Source organism: Microcaecilia unicolor, chromosome 1 (genome assembly GCF_901765095.1).
Source record: "Microcaecilia unicolor chromosome 1, aMicUni1.1, whole genome shotgun sequence".
Taxonomy (NCBI): Eukaryota; Metazoa; Chordata; class Amphibia; order Gymnophiona; family Siphonopidae; genus Microcaecilia; species Microcaecilia unicolor.
In genome coordinates this window covers 102,905,941-102,930,608 of record NC_044031.1, presented here as the reverse complement: position 1 = coordinate 102,930,608, position 24,668 = coordinate 102,905,941, and the positions used below count along the sequence as shown (strand labels likewise).

General features: G+C 41.8%; 1 protein-coding gene across 1 annotated transcript in view; it reads right to left on the bottom strand.

Moving 5' to 3' along the window:
- Positions 1-23,467, bottom strand: part of MKX (mohawk homeobox) — a 146,670-nt gene extending 123,203 nt beyond the window's left edge. The window contains exons 1-4 of the mRNA XM_030189915.1: positions 23,332-23,467; positions 20,826-21,104; positions 16,491-16,650; positions 5,496-5,649 (exon numbers count right to left, since the gene is read on the bottom strand). Of these exons, the coding sequence (XP_030045775.1) occupies positions 5,496-5,649; positions 16,491-16,650; positions 20,826-21,007 (496 nt within the window). The 5' untranslated portion in view covers positions 21,008-21,104; positions 23,332-23,467. The remainder of the gene's footprint in view (positions 1-5,495; positions 5,650-16,490; positions 16,651-20,825; positions 21,105-23,331) is intronic.
- Positions 23,468-24,668: the final 1,201 nt, after the last annotated feature.

The window sequence follows — 24,668 nt, the reverse complement described above, 5'->3', positions numbered from 1 at the left end:
CGTGGGTAGAGTGCATCCAATTCACAGTACTGCTGGAGTAGCATGTATGCCCAGAGGTATCCAAGTTTACATGTGCCAAATCCTGCAGTAGAAAATTATTTTCTATTTTATACCGCAGAGGGCATTCCCAGCAGTAACCAGCAGCGCTCCCACGTTGACGCGTGCTGCATAGTTACCGCATGGGTAGCGCGTGAGCCCTTACTGCTAGGTCATTGGGTGGCAGCAAGGGCTCAGGCCATAAATGGGCTCTCGCACTAGTTTTAAAATTAGCACAGGCCCATTTCTCAGCCCATTAAAAAATAGCTTTTTTCCCAGCCTTGGTACAAAATGGCCCAGCGCGCGCCTAAAAGACACGCCCACACTACCGCAGGCCAGTTTTTACCACGGCTATGTAAAAGGACCCCTAAGATGGCATTCACTGTTCAATGTTTAAGTTAGTTGATATACTGCATATTCTACCGAAAATCATAGCGGTTACAAATCACTAAGAGAGAAATCACTAAAAAAAGAGACACAACAGTAACAAAGGAAAATCATACACTAATTAAGAGTTAAAATATAAGTAAAACATTAAAAAACAGAGCACTCTAGAAATTAAAAGGAAGGAATTCTAAGGGGAAATAAAAAAACAAACTACGAAAGCCCACTGATGCCTAGCTCACTGCAAGCAGGAGAAGAAAAAGAGCGAATGCATTTTTTTGTCCAAACATTGCCTCAAAAAGGAAAATATTAAGATGCCTTAAACTTAAGAAAAGAAGGCTCCAATCTAATATACAAGGAAAGTGGATTCAAGAGTGACTAAAGAATTTCATGTAGTGTCAAAACAGATTTTCTATATGAAGGAAAGAATAACAGGTGTTATTGTAGAGGTCTAAGAGTTCCTGGCAGAAGCAGAAGCAATTAAAGAAGTAGGAAAGAAACTTAAATGCATTTAATTGAAATAATAAAAGAAACATTGACAAAATATCAAATTCTTTATTCTCAGACAAAATTGAATGTTAATCTTTTTAACTACAGTTCTTTGAATTTATTTATCTTAACAGAATTTAGGCCAGTGTGTATTTGGTGGCATGTCATCAGGCCTGGAATGGTCTTTTTATGCTTTTACACACTGGCATGGCTCTTCCGGATTTTAGATAGAAGCTCAAAGCTCATCCTTTTGTATTAGCATTTGGAGCCCCATTGTAGGGAGGATGGGTTTGCTTTTAGGTTTCAGGGCCCTGTTTACTAAGCAGTGTTATAGGCACATTAACATTTTTAACGCACGTTAACCATGTACGTGTGTTAACGATGTATGTGCCTACAATATCCCTATAGGCGCCTACATGGTTAGCACGCACACTAAGTGTAGGCGTGCTAAAAACACTAACGCACCTTAGTAAACAGAGCCCTGAGTGGGAAGTTTTTGTGCTTATGCTTATTTTATTTGTTACATTTATATCCCACATTTTCCCACCTATTTGTAGGCTCAATGTGGCTTACATAGTACTGGAGAGGCGTTACAGACTCCGGTGTAAACAAATACAAAGTGATGTTGTGGTAAGATAAAGTTCATGTGGCACAGCCACACTAGGGAATCGTACAACGGAAAAATTGTGTTATGTCCATTACATTCTTTAATTTTGTTGTGTTGCAGAGATCAGGCATTTATGTTGGATCGGTAGGGTATGCCTTTTTAAACAGGTTAGTTTTTAGTGTTTTCCGGAAGTTTAGGTGGTCGTTTGTAGTTTTCAAGGCTTTTGGTAATGCGTTCCACAGTTGTGTGCTTATGTAGGAAAAACTGGACGCGTAAGTTGATTTGTATTTGAGTCCTTTGCAGCTTGGGTAGTGCAGATTTAGGTACGTTCGTGTTGATTCGGATGTGTTTCTAGTTGGTAGGTCGATTACAACGCAGATTTTGAAATTGGTAACTCATGTAGATTTCAGTCTGTTACTTCAGGCTCTAATTTTCCCAGTTCCACCTAGTCTTTTAACGTATTAACTCTTGTAGGCTATTTTGGATTCAAGAGTTACTATGTGCCTTTTATATGCCTTTCCTTCAACCTGGGTCAAGGTGCCTAAGCTTGGCCTGCTGCTCTTTGTTTTCAAGATCTTTAATACTAGCCTCTCTACAGGCATTTTTCCCCAGGCATGGAAACAAGTCTATGTTTGTTTCCTTCTGAAAAACTCAGGCTTAGACACATTAATTTGTGAGAATTATTACCCAGTATCAAATTTAATATTTGTTCTCAAACTAGAGGCATATCCAGACCTCGATTTTAGGGAGGAGGCCTGAGTCCAAAATGGGGGGCACATTTAGCGCCGCTTCCCTGCCACTCTCCACCCTGCCACAACCCCTCATACCTGGGCTGATGGGGGTCCCCAAGCCCTGCCAGTAGAAGCCTTCCTGTGGTGATACTTGTTGTTGTGTTGCTTGACCTGCTTTCCCACCCCGGTGTGCATGCTCAGTTTTAGTGAAATTGTAGCAAAGACAATATAGTAAACACTAAATAAACCTAAGCCTAATTATGGTAGATAGGCAAGTTATAACTAACTAAATAATAATAATAGGCAACTCTGGACCTCAAGTGCCTCAAGCCAGTCATATGTTCAAGATATGTTCATGAAATGGTGCAAACCATACATATTTCTAGTTTTTATTTTAGCTATTTTGCTTTTCTTGAGCTGGGAGCAGACTAAAGAGTTATAAGAGAGGTATAATGTGCTTTTTCTGAAAAATACCTTTCTAAGGCTGTGGTTTGACATTTGGCCTATGCTATGCTAACTTGTGATAAGTTGCTAAGACAGAGACTCCTATGACTAAGGACATCTGCTGTATCCAGATAAACAATCAAAAGGAAAAGTAATTGGGTGTGAACAAAATTATAGCCTTAGCAAGAGAGTGGGAGTAATAACAGAGCAACTTTATCCATTATCTAATGAAAACTTACATGACAGGCCCAACTGCCAATATAACAAGGGAATAAATGATAGAATTTGATGGAACATGTTAGAACATGATTCATAACAGGAAACAGAATATTCTGGAAAGATGCATATTCATTAGGTGGGAAGGGTAATTATAATTAAGATAATGAAGAAAGAAAGAAAAAAGTATTTAAGAGGAAACAGAACTGACTGAGGATGGTGAGCCTCACTGTGTCCACTAGCAGGTGGACATACTGACAGCTCCCAGGGAAAACTCTGTTTTTACTTGCTACATATTATACTGTATTGGGAGTTTATTTGTTAATATTTCAATAATTACTGACTGGCTTCTTTGACAATTTAACTAAACATTATGTCTAATACTTATTTAGTAGCCAGATTTTTTCTTGCCTGGAATTCTGCCTGGGGGAGTAAAGATTTACTCGATGGTCCCCCCCCCCCAGGAGACCTCCAGAAGGTTACTTCTGTCTCAGAGGCAAGGCAGAAAGTGGACAATATCAAAACTGAATATACATGAGATGCACTTCCATGCACTGCCTCCATTATATACAAATACACCTTATGCATATTCATTGTGGATAACCTGAAAAACCAACAGACCTAAAGTATCTGTAGGTCTATTTTGCCTACCATGGACAATATGATTAGATTATTATTACTATTATTATTATTATTACATAACATTTCTAGATTGCCTGCTCGACTAAGTTCCACTAAGTTCTTAAAGGAAATGGCCCCGAGTACCTGAGGAATAGGATGATCTTCTACACACCTCCAAGGACACTAAAGTCCTCTCAAGGACTATCACTAACCACACCCTCTCCAAAACACATTACATGATGTGATACCCGCAAGCGAGCCTTCTCCAGAATAGCCCCCACACTCTGGAATGTACTCCCTGAAAAGCTCCACTTAACACAAGACTATCTGTACTTCAGGAAGCAGGTGAAAGCTTGGCTCTTCATCTAGGCCTTTAATGGAAGAAGTAACTAACTTGTTAGTCTCACACATACACACACACACATACACAAGGAATGGCACGGGCTGCACATACTGCAGCAGGACATGTTTATGCACTCCTGCCCTAGCTGAGATAATATTTACATAAGTACATAAGTAATGCCACACAGGGAAAAGCCCAAGGGTCCATCGAGCCCAGCATCCTGTCCACGACAGCGGCCAATCCAGGACAAGGGCACCTGGCGAGCTTCCCAAACGTACAAACATTCTATACATGTTATTTCCGGAATTCCATGTTATTCCATCTCTCTGATCTCATGTGCACCTTTCTTTAAATTAGCCACCTTATTTTCTACCTCCTCTTACTCTCTTTCTTATATATATGTTCCATCATTGATTATACCTTACACTGTCAATTAAGATGTTTTATTATGTATTGTGTTGACATTGTAAGTAGTATACTATAGAAAACTCCACTTAACAAATGCTCTTTATTTTAGAATAAACCATGGACTTCATATTAGCGGTCAAATTCTTGAAGTTATAAATTAGAAAGACTGACAGTCAAGTTGTGGATATTTCCTTCTGAGGCAGTATCAAAACAGGGGATCCCACTGTCGGGGATCTGATGGAGGTTTATGACCCCAGTTCACAGTTGAAGTCAAGGCTCCATGGTATTGCATGACAAGAAATTATTTCATTGATGAGAGAAGCTAAGTGGCTATTTGTTGATTCCTGGATGTTGTTAGTACCTCCTTATTCTTTAAAAAAAAATTTCAGTCCATTTTCGGGCATGCAGAAGGTTCTAAACCTCAGACATAATTTTCATGGAATTATTAGTGACGTTTTTTGATTATCAGACCCTCCGTTTTTTGTTTTTTGTTTTTTTTTTTGCTACAGTGGCCTAGTGGTTAGGGTGGTGGACTTTGGTCCTGGGGAACTGAGGAACTGAGTTTGATTCCCATTTCAGGTACAGGCAGCTCCTTGTGACTCTGGGCAAGTCACTTAACCCTCCATTGCCCCATGTAAGCCGCATTGAGCCTGCCATGAGTGGGAAAGCGCGGGGTACAAATGTAACAAAAAAAAAAAAATTAAGGAGTTTTTTATACTGTGGTTGGTTTCGGAGGAGTGTAAAGGAGCCGATGATGATAAGTCTGTTGAAGGGCACCCTAGACTCTTGAGGCTCTATTTATTTAAATTTATAACTTCAAGTTCTTCAAGAATTTGACCGCTAATCTGAAGTCCACAGTTTATACTAAAATAAAGAGCATTTGTTAAGTGGAGTTTTCTATTTTGTAGTTCTTTTAGCTCTGGTATACTATTGCTTTATTTTGTATTGTTATTTGAATATTTTTACTGCTGTAATTGTCTATTGCTCATATTTAAGTTATTCTTACTGTACACCGCCTTGAGTGAATTCCTTTAAAAGGCAGTAAATAAATAAAATAAATAAATAAGTGGTTTACAACTTTTAAAAACAAAATACCGAGACAAAACTCGGGAATTACAATAACATCATATAATCAAACAATCTTTTAAAAAGAATAGTCTTCAAACCCACATTTACAAATAATAATAAAGGGAAAAATATTAAAATGTTGACAAACCTTCAGAACATGAGTCCTCACTGCTTACGCTTAGTCTTTCAGCATTTCCTTGAACATATTTATTATACAATTTTATTCGTAGAGCCCAACTCAGATCTGGTTGTCTAACCGTATTCTTAAGGCGACGTCTTGCATTGGCAAACCAGTTTGACACCTAGAAAAATAAGAATGTTTTATTTTTTCTTCTCAAATCCATTGCACGACTTTACCAGTTCCACAGATAGTCTTAAAATAATGTAATAAAGCGTGCTAACGCAAAAATGCTGGAAAAGTCAGTTACAAATCAACTCTCAGGTATTTCTACTAATCTTTTTGAGGTCCTTTTACTAAGGTGCACTGAAAAATGACCTGCGCTAGTGTAGGCAAGTGTTTTGGGCATGCGCCGATCCATTTTTCAGGGCGCCTGTAAAAATGGCCTTTTTTATATTTTGCCAGAAATGGAGGTGCGGCAAAATAAAAATTGGAGCGTGTCCATTTTGGGTCTGAGACCTTACTGCCATCCATTCACTTAGCAGTAAGGTCTCATGCATTAACCAGGCGGTAAGGTCAGTGCACGTATAATGCCAATTGCAACCCTGGTTTTCGCCATGTGCCGGAAAATAAAAAATATTTTCCAATGCGCGTAGCAGATGCGCTTAAAAATGAAATTACCACCCACGCCAAGTGGTAGCCGGGCGGTAACTCCAAATTGACACATGTTGAGCGCGCGTAGGCACCTATGCAGCTTAGTAAAAGGGCCCCATATTTACTGTAACGGGCCCAATATTCAAAGAATGTAAGCTCCTAACTTTCACAGTTATGCTCCTAAATTGGCCTATTTGAAAATTTAGTAGGGCTGAGTGCATACTTTCTACTCAAACTTTCACTAAACTCCTAAATTTAGGAGTATAGAATGTGGGTGGCAACAGGGACGGATTTAGGTCAGGAGGGAAAAGATAGGAACTTACCCCCAATTTTCAGCACTAGGCTCATAAAACCAGGCAAATGAATGGGAGGCCTAAATTTATAAGCAGAACTTTTAGCTTCTAAATTAAGGATAATTTTCAGATGAGAATTTATGCTCTCTCTCCCTCTCACAGTATGTCATTTCTGTCTCTTCCCTTGACTCCCTCCTCCTCCCCCTCCCCCTCCCCCCTCCCATTTGGCACCTGCAATTCACTCTCCCCCTCCAGGTCTATTAAACTTGCCCTACAGTACATCCCTGGCAGCAGCAGTGCTCAAAATAGGCTGCATTTGGCCAGTCTGCGGGGCTATCCCTCTGCCTGTACTGCCTCTTCTGATTCTGCTTGCTGTTCCTGGTGGCATGGGAACAGTAGAGGTAAGGTCCCGCAGACTTGCCAAAGGCAGCTTGTTTTCAGCACTGCTGCTGCAGTGATCTGGGGCAAATTTAAAAGATCAAGGAAGGAGAACAAGGAAGGAGAAGAAAAAGGGGTTTCTGGACCAGGGAAGTGGACAGAGAGTTAAATGATTCCAGGACCTATGGGGGAAGGAGGAAGAGGGAAATAGAATGGACCTGTGGGGTTGGGGGAGGAATGGGAAATGATGCTGGGATCTGCAGGAGAAAGAGGAAAAAGGAGAGGCACTGGACCTGTGATGGGGGAGGGCAAGGGGAAGGGGGGCGGATGCCAAGATCTGCAGGGAAAGGAAAAAGATGGACAGATACTGGAAGTAATGCTGAAATCTGAGGGAAGGAGGAAGAGTGAGAGATACTAGACCTGTGGGGTGGGAGGGATGGGGGAAGAAAGGTAAAATTATGCTAGGATCTGTGAGGGAAGGAGGAAAAGGGAGATATACTGGACCCATGGGGACAGGAGAGAAAGAAGAAGAGGAATGCTTGCTGGGTAGGATGGCAGGAGGAAGGGAAGAAAGAAGAAGAAATGCTAATGACAGGGGGGGACAGGGACACAGAGGGGCAATGCTGGACACATGAGGGTACAGGGACACAGAGGGATGATGCTAGGCAATTGAGGGGGTATTGGGTTACAGAAGGGCGATTTTGGACACAAGGTGGGGACAGAGATACACAGGGACAATGCTGGACACATGGGGGATACAGAGAGATGAGACTAGACATGTAAGGGTGAAAAGAGACACTGAGAAGAGGGATGCTCAACATAGTGGGAAAATAGGGATAGGGACACAGGGGAAATGCTTTAGACTTAATCCTACCCACCCTACCCCTCTACCCACCCACCCCTAGAGTGACATGTCTTATATAACCTCCCTATCAACCCACTCATTACTTTACCTCACCCATTTCTATTCTTCTATCACCTTCTCCCACTACTCCAACCAGAGTTACACCTAATCACACTGACCACCCTTCAACATCTTCTGTCCTTCTGTGACTGTTCTCTTGTGCTTGACTGCTTAAATATTTTAAATTTAAATGCTTTACTTTTTGTCTATTAGATTGTAAGCTCTTTGAGCAGGGACTGTCTTTCTTCTGTGTTTGTACAGCGCTGCGTACACTTTGTAGCGCTCTGGAAATGTTAAATAGTTAAATAGTAATACTGGACAGGGTGGATAGAGATGCAGAGAGAAGATGGATAGTCGACATGGAGAAAGAAGAAATACCAAATAGATCATTGTAAGAAAGTTAAGAGAAGACAGAGGAAAGCAGAAAACAGACTGGGACCAACACAATTAGAAAATTTAAATGACCAGACAACAAAGGTAGAGAAAAGAATTATATTTCTAATTTATTGATTAGAATATGTCAGTTGTTGGAATGTATATCTGCCAGAACTAGATCTAGACAATGATGGGAGCCCACAAGAAAAATCTCCAGCATTCTCCAGCATAGCAGAGGTAAATCATAAGAACATAAAAACATAAGTACTGCCATACTGGGACAGACTGAAGGTCCATCAAGCCCAGCATCCTATTTCCAACAGTGGCTAATCCAGGTTACAAGTACCTGGCAAGATCCCAAAACAGTACAATACATTTTATGCTGATTATCCTAGAAATAAGCAGTGGATTTTTGCCAAGCCAATCTTAATAATGGCTTATAGGCTTTTCTTTTAGAAAGCTATCAAAACCTTTGTTAAACCCCGCTAAGCTATCTGCTTTTACTACATTCTCTGGCAGCGAATTCCAGAGTTTAATTACACACTGAGTGAAGAAATATTTTCTACGATTCATTTTAAATGTACTATTTTGTAGCTTCATTGCATGCTCCCTAGTCCTAGTATTTTTGGAAAGAGTAAACAAGCGATCCACGTCTACCCGTTCCACTCCATTCATTATTTTATAGACCTCTATCATATCTCCCCTCAGCCTCTTTTCTCCAAGCTGAAGAGCCCTAGCTGCTTCAGCCTTTCCTCATAGGGAAGTTGTCCCATTCCATTTATCATTTTTGTTGCCCTTCTCTATACCTTTTCTAATTCCACTATATCTTTTTTAAGACACGGTGACCAGAATTGCACACAATATTTGAGGTGCGGTCGCACCATGGAGTGATACAAATGCATTATAACATCCTCATTTTTGTTTTCCATTCCTTTCCTAATAATACCTAACATTCTATTTGCTTTCTTAGCCACCACTGCACACTAAGCAGAGGGTTTCAACGTATAATCAACAAAGACACCTAGATCCCTTTCATGGTTTGTGACGCCTAATGTTAAATCTTGCATTACGTAGATAGGATTTTAGATAGTACTGGGGAGGAGCCAGCTGTCTTGGTATATGTGGGTAACAATGACATAGGAAAATGTGGGGGAGAGATTCTGGAAGCCAAATGTAGGCTTTTAGGTAGAAAACTCAAATCCAGAACCTCAGGGTAGCATTTTCTGAAGTAACCTGTTCCATGTGCAGGGCCCAAGAGACAGGCAGAGCTCGGGAGTCTCAATGCCAACTCCAGGCTCCACCCTTTCTGCCTCGCCTCACCCCACGCGTGGAACAAACTCCCCGAGCCCATACGCCAGGCCCCCTCCCTGCCCATCTTCAAATCTCTGCTTAAAGCCCACCTCTTCAATGTCGCTTTCGGCAACTAACCTCTACACCTCTACCCAGGAAAGCTAGACTGCCCCAACTTGACATTTCGTTCTTTAGATTGTAAGCTCCTTTGAGCAGGGACCGTCCTTCTTGGTTTATTTTGTACAGCGCTGCGTAACCCTAGTATCGCTCTAGAAATGTTAAGTAGTAGTAGTAGTAATGCATGGATGAGATTATGGTGCAGGGAGGAGTGTTTTAGATTTGTTAGGAACTGAGCAACATTCTGGGGAAGGGGGAGCCTATTCTGAAAGGACAGGCTCCACCTTAACTAGGGTGGGACCAAGCCGCTGGCATCGGCATTTAAAAAGGAGACAGAGCAGCTTTTAAACTAGAGACTGGGGAAAGGCCGACAGTCACTCAAAAGTGCATGGTTCGGAATAAGGTATCTTTCAAAGATATCACCAAAACAGGGAAGATAGGGTATCCCAATAGTGAGGTCGCAAAAGAGACCATAGTAGATCAGGTGTCCTTAAATAAAAATAAAAATCAGACAAAAGATTGCAAATTAATACTATCAAGTACTAAGCATGATGTAAATAGAAACAACAAACACAGTTTGAAATTTTTATATGCGAATGCCAGAAGCCTAAGAAATAAGATGGGAGAGTTAGAATATATTGCACTAAATGAAAAATTAGATATAATAGGCATCTCTGAGACCTGGTGAAAGGAGGATAACCAGTGGGACACTGTCATACCAGGGTATAAATTATATCATAGTGATAGGGTTGATCGAATTGGTGGAAGGGTAGCATTGTATGTTAAGGAGGGCCTTGAATCAAATAGATTGAAAATTCTGCAGGAAACAAAACACATCTTGGAATCCCTATGGATTGAAATTCCATGTGTAAAGGGGAAAAGGATAGTGATAGGAGTGTTCTACCGTCTGCCTGGCCAGGATGTAAATATGTTAAAGGAAATTAGGGATGCTAACAAACTGGGCAACACAATAATAATGGGTGATTTCAATTACCCCACTATTGACTGGGTAAAAGTAACATCAGGGCATGCTAGGGAGATAAAATTCCTTGATGAAATCAAGGACTGCTTCATGGAGCAGCTGATACAGCAGCTGACAAAAGAAGGAAAATTTCTAGACCAAGTTCTTAGTGGAGCGCATGATCTGGTGTGGGAAGTAATGGTGCTGGGGCTGCTTGATAACAGTGATCATAATATGATCAGATTTAATATTAGCTTTGGAATAAGTATACGCAGGAAATCCAATATGTTAGCATTTAACTTTCAAAAAGGAGACTATCATAAAATGAGAAGAACGGTGAAAAAAAACTTAGTGAAGCGTCTGCGAGGGTCAAAAATTTACATCAGATGTGGATGCTGTTCAAAACTACCATCCTGGAAGCCCAGGCCAAATATATTCCGCATCTGGCATGGTTAAAAAGTGAGGTGAAGGAAGCTATTAGAGCTAAAAGAAAATCTTTCAGAAAATAGAAGAAACTGACTGAAAATAATAAGAAACAGCATAAGGAATGTCAAGTCAAATGCAAAGCGCTGATAAGGAAGGCACAGAGGGACTTTCAAAAAAGATTGCGTTGGAGGCAAAAATACATAGTAAATTTTTTTTTAGGTATATTAAAAGCAGGAAGCCGGCAAAAGAATCGGTTGGACCACTAGATGACCAAGGGGTAAAAAGGGCAATCAGGGAAGACAAAGCCATAGCGGAGAGATTAAATGAATTCTTTGCTTCGGTCTTCACCGAGGAAGATTTGGGAGAGATACCAATGCTGGTATCCACCAATGCTGGTGCCAGAAATGGTATTCAAAACTGACAAATCAAAGAAACTGAATGAAATCTCTATAAACCTGGAGGATGTAATGGGGCAATTTGACAAATTGAAGAGTAGCAGATCTCCTGGACCAGATGGTATTCATCCCAGAGTACTGATGGAATTGAAAAATGAACTTGCAGAACTATTGTTTGTAATATGTAATTTATCTTTAAAATTGAGCGTTGTACCAGAAGATTGGAGGGTGGCCAATGAAATACCGATTTTAAAAAAAGGTTCCAAAGGAGATCCAGGAAATTATAGATCGGTAAGCCTGACATCAGTGCCGGGCAAAATGAAAGAGACTATTATAAAGAACAAAATTACAGAGCATATTCAAAAGCATGGATTAATGAGACAAAGCCAATATGGATTTAGTGAAGGGAAATCTTGCCTCACCAATCTATTCCATTTCTTTGAAGGGGTGAACAAACATGTGGATAAAGGTGAGCAGGTTGATATTGTGTTTGGATTTTCAAAAAGCGTTTGACAAAGTATCTCATGAAAGACACCAGAGCTCATATTTACTGTAAGAGGCTATTCTGCCTATTCCCCACCTCAAATTGTCATTTCCCACATTAGCTGTTTGACACAGCAACTAGCACTGCACTGACAGTTAATACACCACCACACTATTAGAGTGCAGTTGGAACTACATTGAACAGTTAACACAGCATAGTAAACAGGGTCCTAAATTCAAAAGTTATGTTATACTTTATGAGGACTTTGACATCTTTTCATTTTAGGCATTATCCCCCAGATTCTATATATGGTGACTAAAGCTGTGTGCGCAAATTTGGCAGTGCAGCCAAACTGCGCATGCAACTTAATTGTTTAACAAGCCAATTGGTGCTAATTGGCTGATAATGAGCAATTATCAGCGCTAATTGGCATAGTAACATAGTAAATGATGGCAGATAAAGACCTGTATGGTCCATCCAGTCTGCCCAACAAGATAAACTCATTTTACATGGTATGTGATACTTTATATGTATACCAGAGTTTGATTTGTCCTTGCCTTTCTCAGGGCACAGACCATAGAAGTCTGCCCAGTACTGTTCTTGTACTAAGTTCTGAAGCTAACATCGAAGCCCCTTAAATTTACACTCCAGCCCATCCCTATCTATTCAGTCACAATCAGGGCGTAACCATAGAAGTCTACCCAGCTCCCATTTTGTTTCCAATTACCAGTGTCGCCACCCAATCTCCACTAAGATTCCACGGAACCATTCCTTCTAAACAGGATTCCTTTGCGTTTATCCCACGCATGTTTGAATTCCATTACCGTTTTCATCACCACCACCTCCAGCGGGAGGGCATTCCACATATCCACCACCCTCTCCGTGAAAAAATACTTCCTGACATTAATCCTGAGTCTGCCCCCCTTCAACCTCAATTCATGGCACTAATTAGAATTTACATGCACAACTTTCTAAACATATTCTGTAAAGTGGTGCGTGTAAATTCTAATGCGCTGATCACAAAAGGGTGCTTGGCCATGGGAGGGACATGGGCAGGTCGTGGGCATTCCTAGAAATTACATGCACTGTTACAGAATATGCCCGATCTGTGGCTAAGTTAGGTGCAGGCATTCATACCATTATACTTAGCATAAATGGTCGCGTCTACATTTAGTCATGGGTCTGGGCGCTATGCGTATTCTATAAACCACGCCTAACATTATAGAATAGTGATGAGCGTTTTTTTTCCACACCGATTTTTTTCAGAGCAATATATAGAATCTAGCCCTGTATAAACATTGATCCCAATATTCTTATACTCCTGGCAAAAAGTGAAGTCAAAAGAAGTAACTTAGAACGCCTGAGTGCAGTGCCTTGGCAAATATCTCAAAAGGTAGTAAAAGTTTTAGTTTAAAACCTATTTCCAGACTGTATTGTGATTACATCACAATGTCCAAAAGCTGCATAGAATGATACCATCAACAAACTCACAGCAGAAGGAATGATGATCACTCAGCAGATGTGGAGGTGACCAAGCAATTCACTGAACACAGAGAGCTGTTTCAGTTTTGCTTGTTGACATGGGCATATACAAATATTAAATACATTTTCCATGTAGGACCCATGGTTGCACAGTTATGAAAGGGAATGATGTTTATACTATGTCTTAGGAGGTTCTTTCTTCACATTTAGCATTCCACAAGTCAATATTCAAATGCTTCAGTCAGCATTTTTTTTAATGCCAGCCATGGCTTTTAAACATTACATCTATTCAGCAGCACTATCTGGATAGCAGGTAGTGCTGAATGTACATTGAGAGTGGTGACCACCACTGGATCTTCAGATAGTGCTTCTGTATTTATCCTGGAGAAGCTACTACGCATTAAACTGAAAGTTAATGTATGACCTGCAATAAACAATACAGAGAATGCCCCCAATAGCCACTGCATTAAATTTGCAGATACTGCACAATACAATCCCACATTAAACCACAGTCACTGAGATCACGTGCTGCCATGACCGCAGAAGGACGCTGAAAAGCACTCCTCCAGACACCTTGCTTCAAAATCTGTTTATTTAACATGACTTCACCCACCTAAGTGCCCAATCCCAACCTGGAATGGCAGCGGAAGGCCCCTAGAATTTGTGGTCTCGGCATACAGTGGAGGAGGTGGTGGAAATGAAAACGGTAACGGAATTCAAACATGCGTGGGATAAGCATAAAGGAATCCTGTGCCGAAGGAATGGATCTTCAGGAGCTTAGTCAAGATTGGGAGGCAGGGCTGGTGGTTGGGAGGCGGGGATAGTGCTGGGCAGACTTATACGGGCTGTGCCAGAGCCGGTGGTTGGGAGGCAGGGCTGGTGGTTGGGAGGTGAGGATAGTGCTGGGCAGACTTATACGGTCTGTGCCAGAGCCGGTGGTTGGGAGGAGGGGCAGGTGGTTGGGAGGCGGGGATAGTGCTGGGCAGACGTATACGGTCTGTGCCCTGAAGAGCACAGGTACAAATCAAAGTAGGGTATACACAAAAAGCAGCAAATATGAGTTATCTTGTTGGGCAGACTGGATGGACCGTGCAGGTCTTTTTCTGCCGTCATCTACTATGTTACTATGAGATGTCCTCAAAAGGCCTAAACAAGGATCAGGAGTGGAGTAAAAATGCAGAGGACAAAACGGCGGCACCTTTCAGCCTCGTAGGTCAAACAATATTGTTAGCCTGGATGACGTAAATTACTGCAAAGATTTCTGCCCTAGAAATACTGTTGGACAAGCGACTCAGCCCAACTGACGATAAATTGGAGTGTTTGCAGAGCCATCTCAGAGTGATGAGCCATGACTTTGCATCGTACCAGGCCTGGACCAGTGCAGTGGAAAACCGCGTTACTAGGGTGGAGGATTCCCAAGCACAGCTCTCAAGCTACATAGTGGCTCCAGAAGAGAAGGTGGAAGACCTGGAGAATAGGTCTCGAAGGAACAATTTGAGACTCGTGGGGCTGCCTGAATTAATATAAGATAAAGAACTTATTGGCTTCCTGGAGCTCTGACTGGTAAGAGAACTGAGTGTCCCTGAATGCTATGGGCCATTAAGAGTGGAACAGGCTCATCGAATAGACCAGTGCCAGAATGCTTTAACCAAGCCATGGGTGGTTATTTTGAAAATCCTAAATTTTGCCCAAAAGATCACCATTCTGTAGGCTGTGTGATCAGGGAAAACACTCACTTATGAAAACAAACATGTCCTTTAAATCCAGGACTATTTGGTGCAAGTTGAGGCTCAATGCAAAGCTTTTACACCTATCTGCTCTAAATTTTTCCAGCTAAAAGTACACTTTGCGCTTTTGTACCCCACCAGGCTTCGAGTGTCTCATAATGGCTCTACCCTCTTTTGTGACTCGGTGGAGGAGGTTCAGGAGCTGTTGAGGAGGATTGAAGCAGGAGAGGGCAGATCATCGACTTCCATGGCCTGACCAAGGGTGCTGATACCCCAGCTTGGCTGTTGATGGCTACTCTTATTGGCGGGATATCCCCAAACATGCCTGCCTGCTTCTCTTGCTCCACATTCGGACTAGGAGGAGACTTATCTCCTATTGACTGGATATATAAACTCTTTTGGGGGGGGCTTCTACTGCACACTTTTGGATTGCTGGAGGGCACCTTGTGCCTGCCTGGATTTTGATATTACAGTGGATGCCTACTTGTGACATTTTCATACTTTGCTGCTCACTACTTCACTTGCCTTTGTATCATAATGCCACCCAGTTTTGCCTCCTTTTCCTCTGAAGTTTCCTTTCAGGTTGGACATTATTTGGTGGGCATTACAGAGTGAAGGCCATAGGGAATCTTTTAGTTTTCATCACCAAGGGAGGGTTTTGGAGTGGGCTTAGCATCAATTAGGGGGCCAAGTAGGACTGAAAGGAGGGGATTGTTATTTTTAGGGGGTGAAGGGGAGAGGTTGGGACAGGTCAGGATGGGATGGGATGAATTTGGCTTGTATGAATCGGGGTGTTTGGGTTGTTTGTTCATTGTTTCAGGCTATGAATGGTTGGGTGTGAGGCCATGTGGCCTGTTTTACTTTATTTGGATTTGGCTGCTGTGTGATGTCCGGGGGAGCAGGTGGCGGGGACGGCTCCCTCTGTGGCCTACTGGTAAGCTTTGTCACTGGCTACTGCAAATTTTAACAATAATATAACATGCATTTTGTAACATGGAATGTGGGGGGTATTATCTCTCCTATTAAGCTTTCAAAAATCTTACATCAACAACATCACAAAATAGACATTGCCTCTTGCAAGAAACACATCTTACGGTTAGTGAACATGCGAAACTCAAAACTTGGTGGGTGAGGATTGTGTTGTAGCGCATGCCCAGAGGAAGAAGGGAGGGGTTGCTATTATATTTAGAAAAGGAATAACAGCTCAGGTCCAACTACTTTTTCTGACCCAGGAGGCAGATATGTTTTATGTAAGGCATGAGTAGCTGATCATAACTTGACTTTTTTGTAATATATAAGCCGCCAACCAATTTGATCAGCAATTTTATAAGGCAGTGACAAATCTGTTCTTGCCTCACATCACCATGCCCCTCACAGTTGAGGGGGATTTTAAGACAGTCTGGGATCCTGTCTTGAGTAGGTTTTACTGTCCCACTTCTGCTTGACTGCATACTTCTAGGGGCCTCCCCCATATGTGTGATACATTACATTTGGTAGATGCAAGGAGAGGGATTGGTATGTGTCTTATTTTTTTTTTACCTGAACTAGGGTCATCTGTGAGCCAAGTGCCAGGAGGATTTTCTCCGTTTTAGTGGGGTAGGGGTTGTCACGGTGCTTGTAGAGCCATTGCTTGAGGGGGCGTGCCATGTCCTGCAGAGCCTGACGCTTGTGGCGCACTTTCCCACCACTTCCCCGGGAGCTGTGAAGAAACAGAGCACCATTAGCTCACCAGAAACACACACACTCAAGCAGAGCCAACAGACAGGCCACAATTCAGTCCATATGTCACATGGCTCACATTATGGACTCGATTCAATAAATGGTACCCAAATTTGGCTGCTGGGAAAAATTGGCTATCCTATAAAGCAGGCTCATCCCATTGAGCCCCCTTTATAGAATAGTGCATAGTGCTGATTCCCATAACTAAAATGAGGTACCAGGAGTTAACACCTATTGAAAGCAGGTGTAAATCCTGGCGCACAATCCCAGTACTGTAATACCATGTGTAACGTTTGGGAATGCCCATGTCTTGCCCATGGCCACACCCCTTTTGAATTGTGCATAAGAGAATTTAAGTACGGTTCTTTATAAAATTGGGCATAGGCAACTGAATGCACAACTCCAAATTAGAACCAACTAACACTAATAATTGATTGTTTACAGCCAATTACTGAGTGTTAATGACTTATTAACTAATTTAGTTGCTCATGCAATTAAGAATCACACATAAATTTAGGTGGCCTTAATAGAATCTGGGGGTATATATCATATATTGGGGTGCCCTTCAGGTGACAGTTGCACTGTGACTTTCATCATATTTGCTCAGTTTAAGGCTTCCAGTACAACAGGTGCCAGAAAGAGAGAGAGAGAGCAGGTGTCCTATTTTCCATCTTGCGCCTGAAACTGTTCCAGCAATTTGCAAGGAAGTGGGAATAATGCTTTATATTCTTTCCAACCCAGCAGAAGTTGGAAATTAATTATACAAACAGGGTCAAGGATGTCTGTCTGTCTGGAGGCAAAATAACTCTTCAAAAATTTAATGGAATTGGATGAAATTTGGAATATCAGAAAAACCGGTAAAAAGAAGTTCAAAAATGGGAAAAACTGGACCAGGAGTTCCAGAGAAATAAGCATCTCCCAAAAATGCCCTGATGCATTTCTGTGGGAGCAGGTCTGATGGCAAAATAACTCTCCAAGAAGTTTAATGAAAAAGGATGAAACTTAACGTGTCTTTTTACCAGTTTTCCCTACATGCCAAGTTTTAAAATGGAGCAGATCGGATTGAGGGTTCTAGGGACATAAGCCCTCTGCCAAATTAAAATTTCCAGCTAAATCTACCTTCCACAGCTGCCCCACCCCCAAATTACCTCCCCATAACTACTCCACCCCAAAAAACTACCCTTGTCCCATCATCCCATAATTAATCCCACCTATAAAAACAAGTCCCACCATCACTACTCCATCACCTCATTAAATGCCCCACCCCAAAATTACCCTTCCGTAATTGCATCACCACCCTGCTATGCCCCAGTACCTTGTAAACTGTCCCACACCAAAACTGCCACCCTGCAAACTGCCCCTCTTAAAAACCACTATCCACAACAGCCCCACCACCCTTCTTACTAAGCCATATCCAAAAATTACTCCCCCTACTAACTATTCCCTCAAACTACCCACACACAATTGGTCTAGCCCTGAAACTGCCCCAACCACCTTGCAAACTGCCCTACCATCCCATAAACTATTCCTCCCCTTCCCCGTGCAAATTGTCCCACCCCTAAAACCTATATCCCCACCCCCAAAAATGGACCCCCTCACAACTGCCCTACCACCACCCCACAAACTGCTGCTCCACCACCACCAACTACGCCCCACAGACACAACATATATAGGAGTTGTGCACCCAAATCTGCCCCCCCCAGTCAGAAATGTGAGCACACAATGTTATAGAATCCAACAGAGATACAAGATAAACATACATAGCCCCCCCCCCCCCCACCACCACCACCATCACCACCAAGCAGAGGGGTTGGAAAGAATATCATAGCCATGCTCTGCATATTTCTCCTGCTTATTGTAGCTGAAATTAAAAATCATTTGATAGTAGAAAATGTGAAGTTGGCTACAGTCCTGATCAAGCAGCCATCCCAAGATTCAGCAAGCACAAGTGACTTTAGATGCCTATTCAATCCTGCTCAGGGCAGTGTTTAAAAAATAGTAAAATCTAACGAAGGACGGAGTGGATGGTGTTCCAATCGCACCTTTGTACTGATGACACCATTGGTGGTGGTCATTATCATAAAATTATTCTCTTGCCTCTTTAGTTGAATCTCTTTAACTTTAACAGTTCTTGATAATTTTATGCATTTATTTATTTGCATTTAGCCCTTGCCTTTCCATGGGTATCTCTCAGAGATTTGCATTTAGGTTTGTCATAGGTGCTATTGCCTATTCGGTACGCAGCCTCTATTTTGCTGCTTTAGATTCATAACATGCTACTTTGATCATTCTAAACTAATAAAAGAAAAAGAAAACTGCAAGACTGAGTTGGAAGTATGAAAGGTAGTCTGAGAGAATTATTTCTATCCCCACAGGGCCAAAACTAATAGTTTCTATAATCCTACCCAATATGCACATGAAGAAACTCCAGTTTGCTGATATCTTTCATTGAACTTCTCTTTCTCAAACCTCCTACCCCAACCTTGTCCAGCATTTTAAACTTCCCACATTTTGCCTTCACTTAAAATACTTTGATAATCCGGAAAGCAAAAACAAGCGGAGGCTTCAAAATGTTCCAAATCACAAGGACAGAAATTGTGACCCAGTGTGAGATTAGAACTAAAAATGAAAACAATAAAGAGAAAATAGACAAAACAGAGACAAATCAACTATTTTCAGTGCTCCAAGAGATGTAAATAAAACCATATGAAAACGGTCATTTTTAGAACAGTTTCTAGGTTGATTAAAATTACTGTATTAGATACAGTCAGCTACTCCTGTTTGTCAGGCTTCCTAGCTTTCAATTTCAAGGTATTATAGCATCTTCACAATAACTTTCTTCTTTCAAACGTGTTAGAAATTAAAAAGCTCAAAGGAATCGCGATAAACATTCTTGTTGTTTTAACATTGTCTGACCAAATGAAGACCTTTTAACACCCCCATATTAATTTATATATTTATATTCTGCACCCAATTAAAAATCTGTGAACTAATAAAAATATGTGAACTCCCCCCCCCCTCCCCCCTCCTGCCTTTACAAAGCCGCGCGGCAATGCCGATGCAGTATGTGGGCATTACCGCATCGGCAGCTGCTAGGACTGCTCTAAAAGGGAATCTAAATTTACTATTTTTCATTTGGTCAAATTCGCCATTTCAGCACATTTCCAACAGGTGTCGCTATAGGGCCATTTCAGTTCCAGCCAGCAAGCTCTGGGCTGTGCCCATGTCCCAAACCTCTACTTTCTTTGCCTCCAATGGGCCATGTGAAATTTAATTCTTTAGGAATCAGCTGGTAAGAACATTTTCATGAAACATAATCTGTGTTCTGCCGACCAGCAGCGCATTAAAAGTAAGAACTGGTGCAACATTCAGTGGAAATACCAATGAAATGAGCTTATCCTAACATTCCTTTCTTTTCCTCGATATGAATATGTTTGGATCTTTTAGCAAACTCAGTTAAATCCCTTACTCAGAATCATCCAGGGCTAGCTTCAAACCTGAATATCGAGTTTTGTTTTTCAATTTGTTGTGCAAAACCTGTTTTTCTGCAATTTATCCTTTTGCATTAGCCACATGAAATGCTAAGTTGGGATTCTTAGATATTATAGATAAGAAGTTTTAAATCGATGAAAATATACCATGTTTAAAGTCTATATTTCTTTTGATAACCTATTAAAATATAAACTAAACACTGCACCTGTATACCACAGATGTTAATTCAAGTATCTATGGGTTTAATAATCTCAGCCAGTAAATTGTCTGAAGAAGGGACCATAGTGACCACCAGAACTTAAAACACTAACTAGCCGTATAAATGTATTATCTCTATCCACGTTTATTTTTCAGTTAATTAAGATTATCCTTTAAAGTCATAATTTATAGAGTCTGCACGACGCTATTTGCTACCTGAACAGAGGTCCGCTTCTCGCTTTACTTTATAGACTTTGATGAGACACTTACATTTTTATTCCCATGTACTTGATTTATCTCATTACCTAGCTAAATTGGATCAGGCCTCTTATTAAAATAATCACGTTTATTTAAGTAATCGCTTGACTCCAGAGGAAGAGAATTATTAGTCTTGCGCCCTTTCCTACATTTGTTCCTAGATTAGTAACAGTAATTACAGGACCAGGACGGGGTTTCTCCTCGTACCCTGTGCGCCGGTGCCTGAGGCTCAGGTTGTCTTTCATGGAGGGGCTGTCCGGGGTTATGAGCCCCTCGGGAAGTGGGGTTTCCATCACTCCCAAGTAAGGCCGGCTGCTTCTGTCTCTGTCCTTAGTCGCCTCCTCAAACAAGACGTGGCTGCTGAGTTTACTGAATACGATGGTGTTCATCTTAGGCTCAGGGGGGGTGGTTTCCCCCTTCAGGATATTTGGTCGTGCTTCACCGGCAGTCGGATCTGCAGTAAAGGAGGTCCAGATGATCTGGTTCCTGTAGAAACAAAAAAAAAAGGGAGCCTGGCGTTACTTCTGAACCCTGGCAGTGCCCGCAACGTGTCACTGTGGCTCAGTTTTGCAGCAAAGCAACAACTCGAAGGCAGCCTAGGCAAGAAGGGAGCAAGTCCATGAAAAGCTTCAAGTGGAGAGAGACCCACTCCACGGGGCTGAAGCCTCACCCAGAGCAGAATACAACCTGTTTCCAGAGTCAAGTGTCTTTTCTCCCAACAATAACTATTCCCCTCCCCCTCCTTTTTTTTTTCACTGTCAAAGTTTTGTCAGTGCCAAGTAAGTGCTCGTCTGAAAGCGTTTCCCGTTCACCAAGCAATGCTTGAGGTGGTTTTGCGATCGCTTCGAAACCATTTCTACTTCCTTGAAGTCTGATTTCAGGGGAAAGGGGAGAGACGATGGTAAAAGACGGGAAACGCTTACCTACCGCCGTTTTAAAAGTTAGTACTGCACTCGGCAGGAGGAGTATTTCAGAAATCACATGCCGGCAAAAACTAGTTAAAAGGCGAATTTAAACCGCAGAAACCACGGATGAATCGCGGCTCTGTGAGATTCCTGATGATGCTTAACAGAACTCTTCCAGTGTAAGGTGCTTGTGTAGAGGGGGTGCGGAGTAGTGTCACTGATTTCGTAAATTCGGCGACTAAAAATTAATCTACAAGACCACAGAGTGTAGTGAGGCTGGTAAAAATTCACTCTTCTTGTCACATTCACACAAGCAGAATGAACAGTAACACAATTGACAGTACTGTCTAGTATAGTTTCCTCCCTTTCTGAAATATACCTGGTCTCTAGTTTTCTACAACCCGCTAAAATCTGTAGCAGTAAACCGAGAGAGCAGGTTGATGTGACTGCGGTTATTATTACATGAGCAATTCAGTGTTCATGCCCGACTCTTTAAAAGACATTCAAGGAAGTAGCGAAGGTTATTGCAACATTTATTTAGCACCCCACGCCTCTCCAAAGACTTATAAATAAACCCGTTGTCCAATATCTGGGCAGGTTGATTCATTGCACCCTTAGAAAGCGGTTCATGAGCGGGTCTGTTCTTTCACCTAGTACTTTCAGTGCTTTGTTCTTAACTCATTTGTTTTTTTACTATCATTTTCGATCACATTTGTTTGTTTGTTTTACTTTAATCAGAAGGAACCCTTGCCTAAAACTTGCATCAATGAAAAATAACGAGGTTTAAGGCTTTATTCGAAACCTACTTGTTCTCATTTCGTGCCTATGAAAAAAATATTGAATGAGGGCCTGGATCTAAAATTTTCCAGGAATGTCCCCTTTAAAACAACCTGTTCGGTGCACCAACCTCCCGCTCCTACTGCGGTTTTGTCTCAATGTTTAACTGCTGTACGTAAAAAAAGTTAAAAGATGGTCACCCCCCAAGTATTTACAGGCACGTAATTCAGACAGTTCTAAATGAGCTTATCTCGGATACGGCATGGTATATCAACAGAACAATTTACAAAACGTTACATCTGGACCATAATGGGGGCGGGAGGGGGGTCTTTTCCGTGTTTGTCTGACATATATCTATAACCACATTTAATTTTAAGCGGAATTCAGAGTGAACTGCAACAACACAAGCAGTCCTAAACATACGTACAGCAGTAACTGCTTGCTTAGCAAGAACAAGGCAGGATTTTTAAACGCGCAAAAGCGGTACACTTGCAGGCGGTTTTCATCCAATATTACATCAATGCATATTTTACTTCCTTCTTCACCTTCCCAACCCCACTTCTCCACCGCCTCCCTCCCAGCGATTTTAAACACACAAGCACAAATGAAAGAGCAAAATAACACACGCACAAGCCCGTATCGCTTCCGTCTAAAGAGTACTTACTAGTCACATGCTTGCAAAAAGCCAAGCAGCTGCCCTAGGTGTGCTGAGGGGTTTGGAGTCAGAGGTGAGTTGGCTGCTTCGGTCTTACTAGCGCTGCTTTCGAGTTACAGCTCTGCGGCTGCCACCGCTCTAATATTAGTGCCAGCGTTGCTGCTGCTGCTATTATACAGTATTAGTGCCACGGCTGCTCTTACTGCTACTACGCTTGTTGTTGTAGTACCAGTGCCAGCGCCGCTACTGAGAATTCCTTTCACGCAGCAGCATCTGACAGAAGATCCCATTCAAAAAAAAAAAGCGAGAGAGAGGAGGAACCAGGCTCTACTTCAAACTCTAATCCATAGCACTTTGTGAATTCTTCAAACAATACCTGTTGCATACGAGCCCCGGCCAAGCTATTCTCCTGACTAACGGCGTTTTCTTCCTATTCTCATTTCCACTCCCTCCACCTCATGTTTTCTTCACTTTAGGTCCCGAGTTTTAGCCGCACGAACCGCGGCAGCCTGTACGCTTTATTTACCAGCCGACCGACCGCGAGTCCCGGGACCATGGATACGACAACCTACTCATGTTTCCTAGCTCCAGAGCCCAGGCTGCGAACATTCTGCTATTGCCGTATGCAGGGTCCGGGGTGGTGGAGAGGATTGGCCGCAAGCCTGCGAGAGACAGAGAGAGGAGTGTTAACTCCCTGTGTTACTCGCTGGTGGGTGAGCCTCAGCAGTAGTCTACGAGACTGCACACAGCAGCAAGATACCTGATGCCAACTGCACGTGTGCACAGGAAAAAAAAAAAAAACATGTATGTAAGAGGATCTTATTTTATTCAACAGCACTGGAAATTGTAACTGTTCTTTTTCACATTTATCATTTCTGCCTGCTATAATTCAGCTTCTGGCTGCTTTCCTGAAATGACATTGACTGGTCAGCCCAGAGGGAAATGTGACAGGGAGGATGAAACGAGGCACAGAAAAGGCAAAAAAACCTCCTTACCCTTTCCAGTTTTTAGTGCCTGGCATCTTTGTTTTCAAAGGAAACATTCTGATTTTCCGTTCATCCTTTCTTTTTCCTGGAAGTTTTTCTTGCATATTTTTATATATTCACAAGCGCCTATGCTTTTCATTCCTACCTTTAAAATTCTGGTAGCTCCTTGTGGTGCAACATCAATCTTATGACATCATAAACTTGGTGATGTCATATGGGAAAACCCACTAATAACATTCTTCATCCGTGGAGAAAGAAGCAACTTTAAACAGAAGCATAAAGCATTAACATAGCAGCCAGTCGGTAAGAGTGATGTTCTCCAACATTTTTAAGAAAAGAAAAATGAGAATTCTTAATTAGAGAAATATTGGTACATGAATTAGAAAGTAAACCACAATTCGAATGTCTACCAAACACATTGCCTTATACTTGTCACTGCAATACCTTCTATTCACGGATGACTCTACATATGCAGATTGCAATCTGAGCAATGCTGCTCCTCTCTTACAAACTGCCATGGAATCCTTTACTAAATGTTCTTCCACAATATTTCCACATCAGTGCAAGTGCATGACTATTATGTTTTCCAGGAGTAACAGACATATCTGGAGAAATTTAAGCCTACAATTATATTTGATTTTTCCTTCTAATCAGTGCATTGGCACATGGCATTGGAAGGTTGTGGAAAAGTCTTCCCGCTGAGATGATTGTGCCATAACTGAGTCTC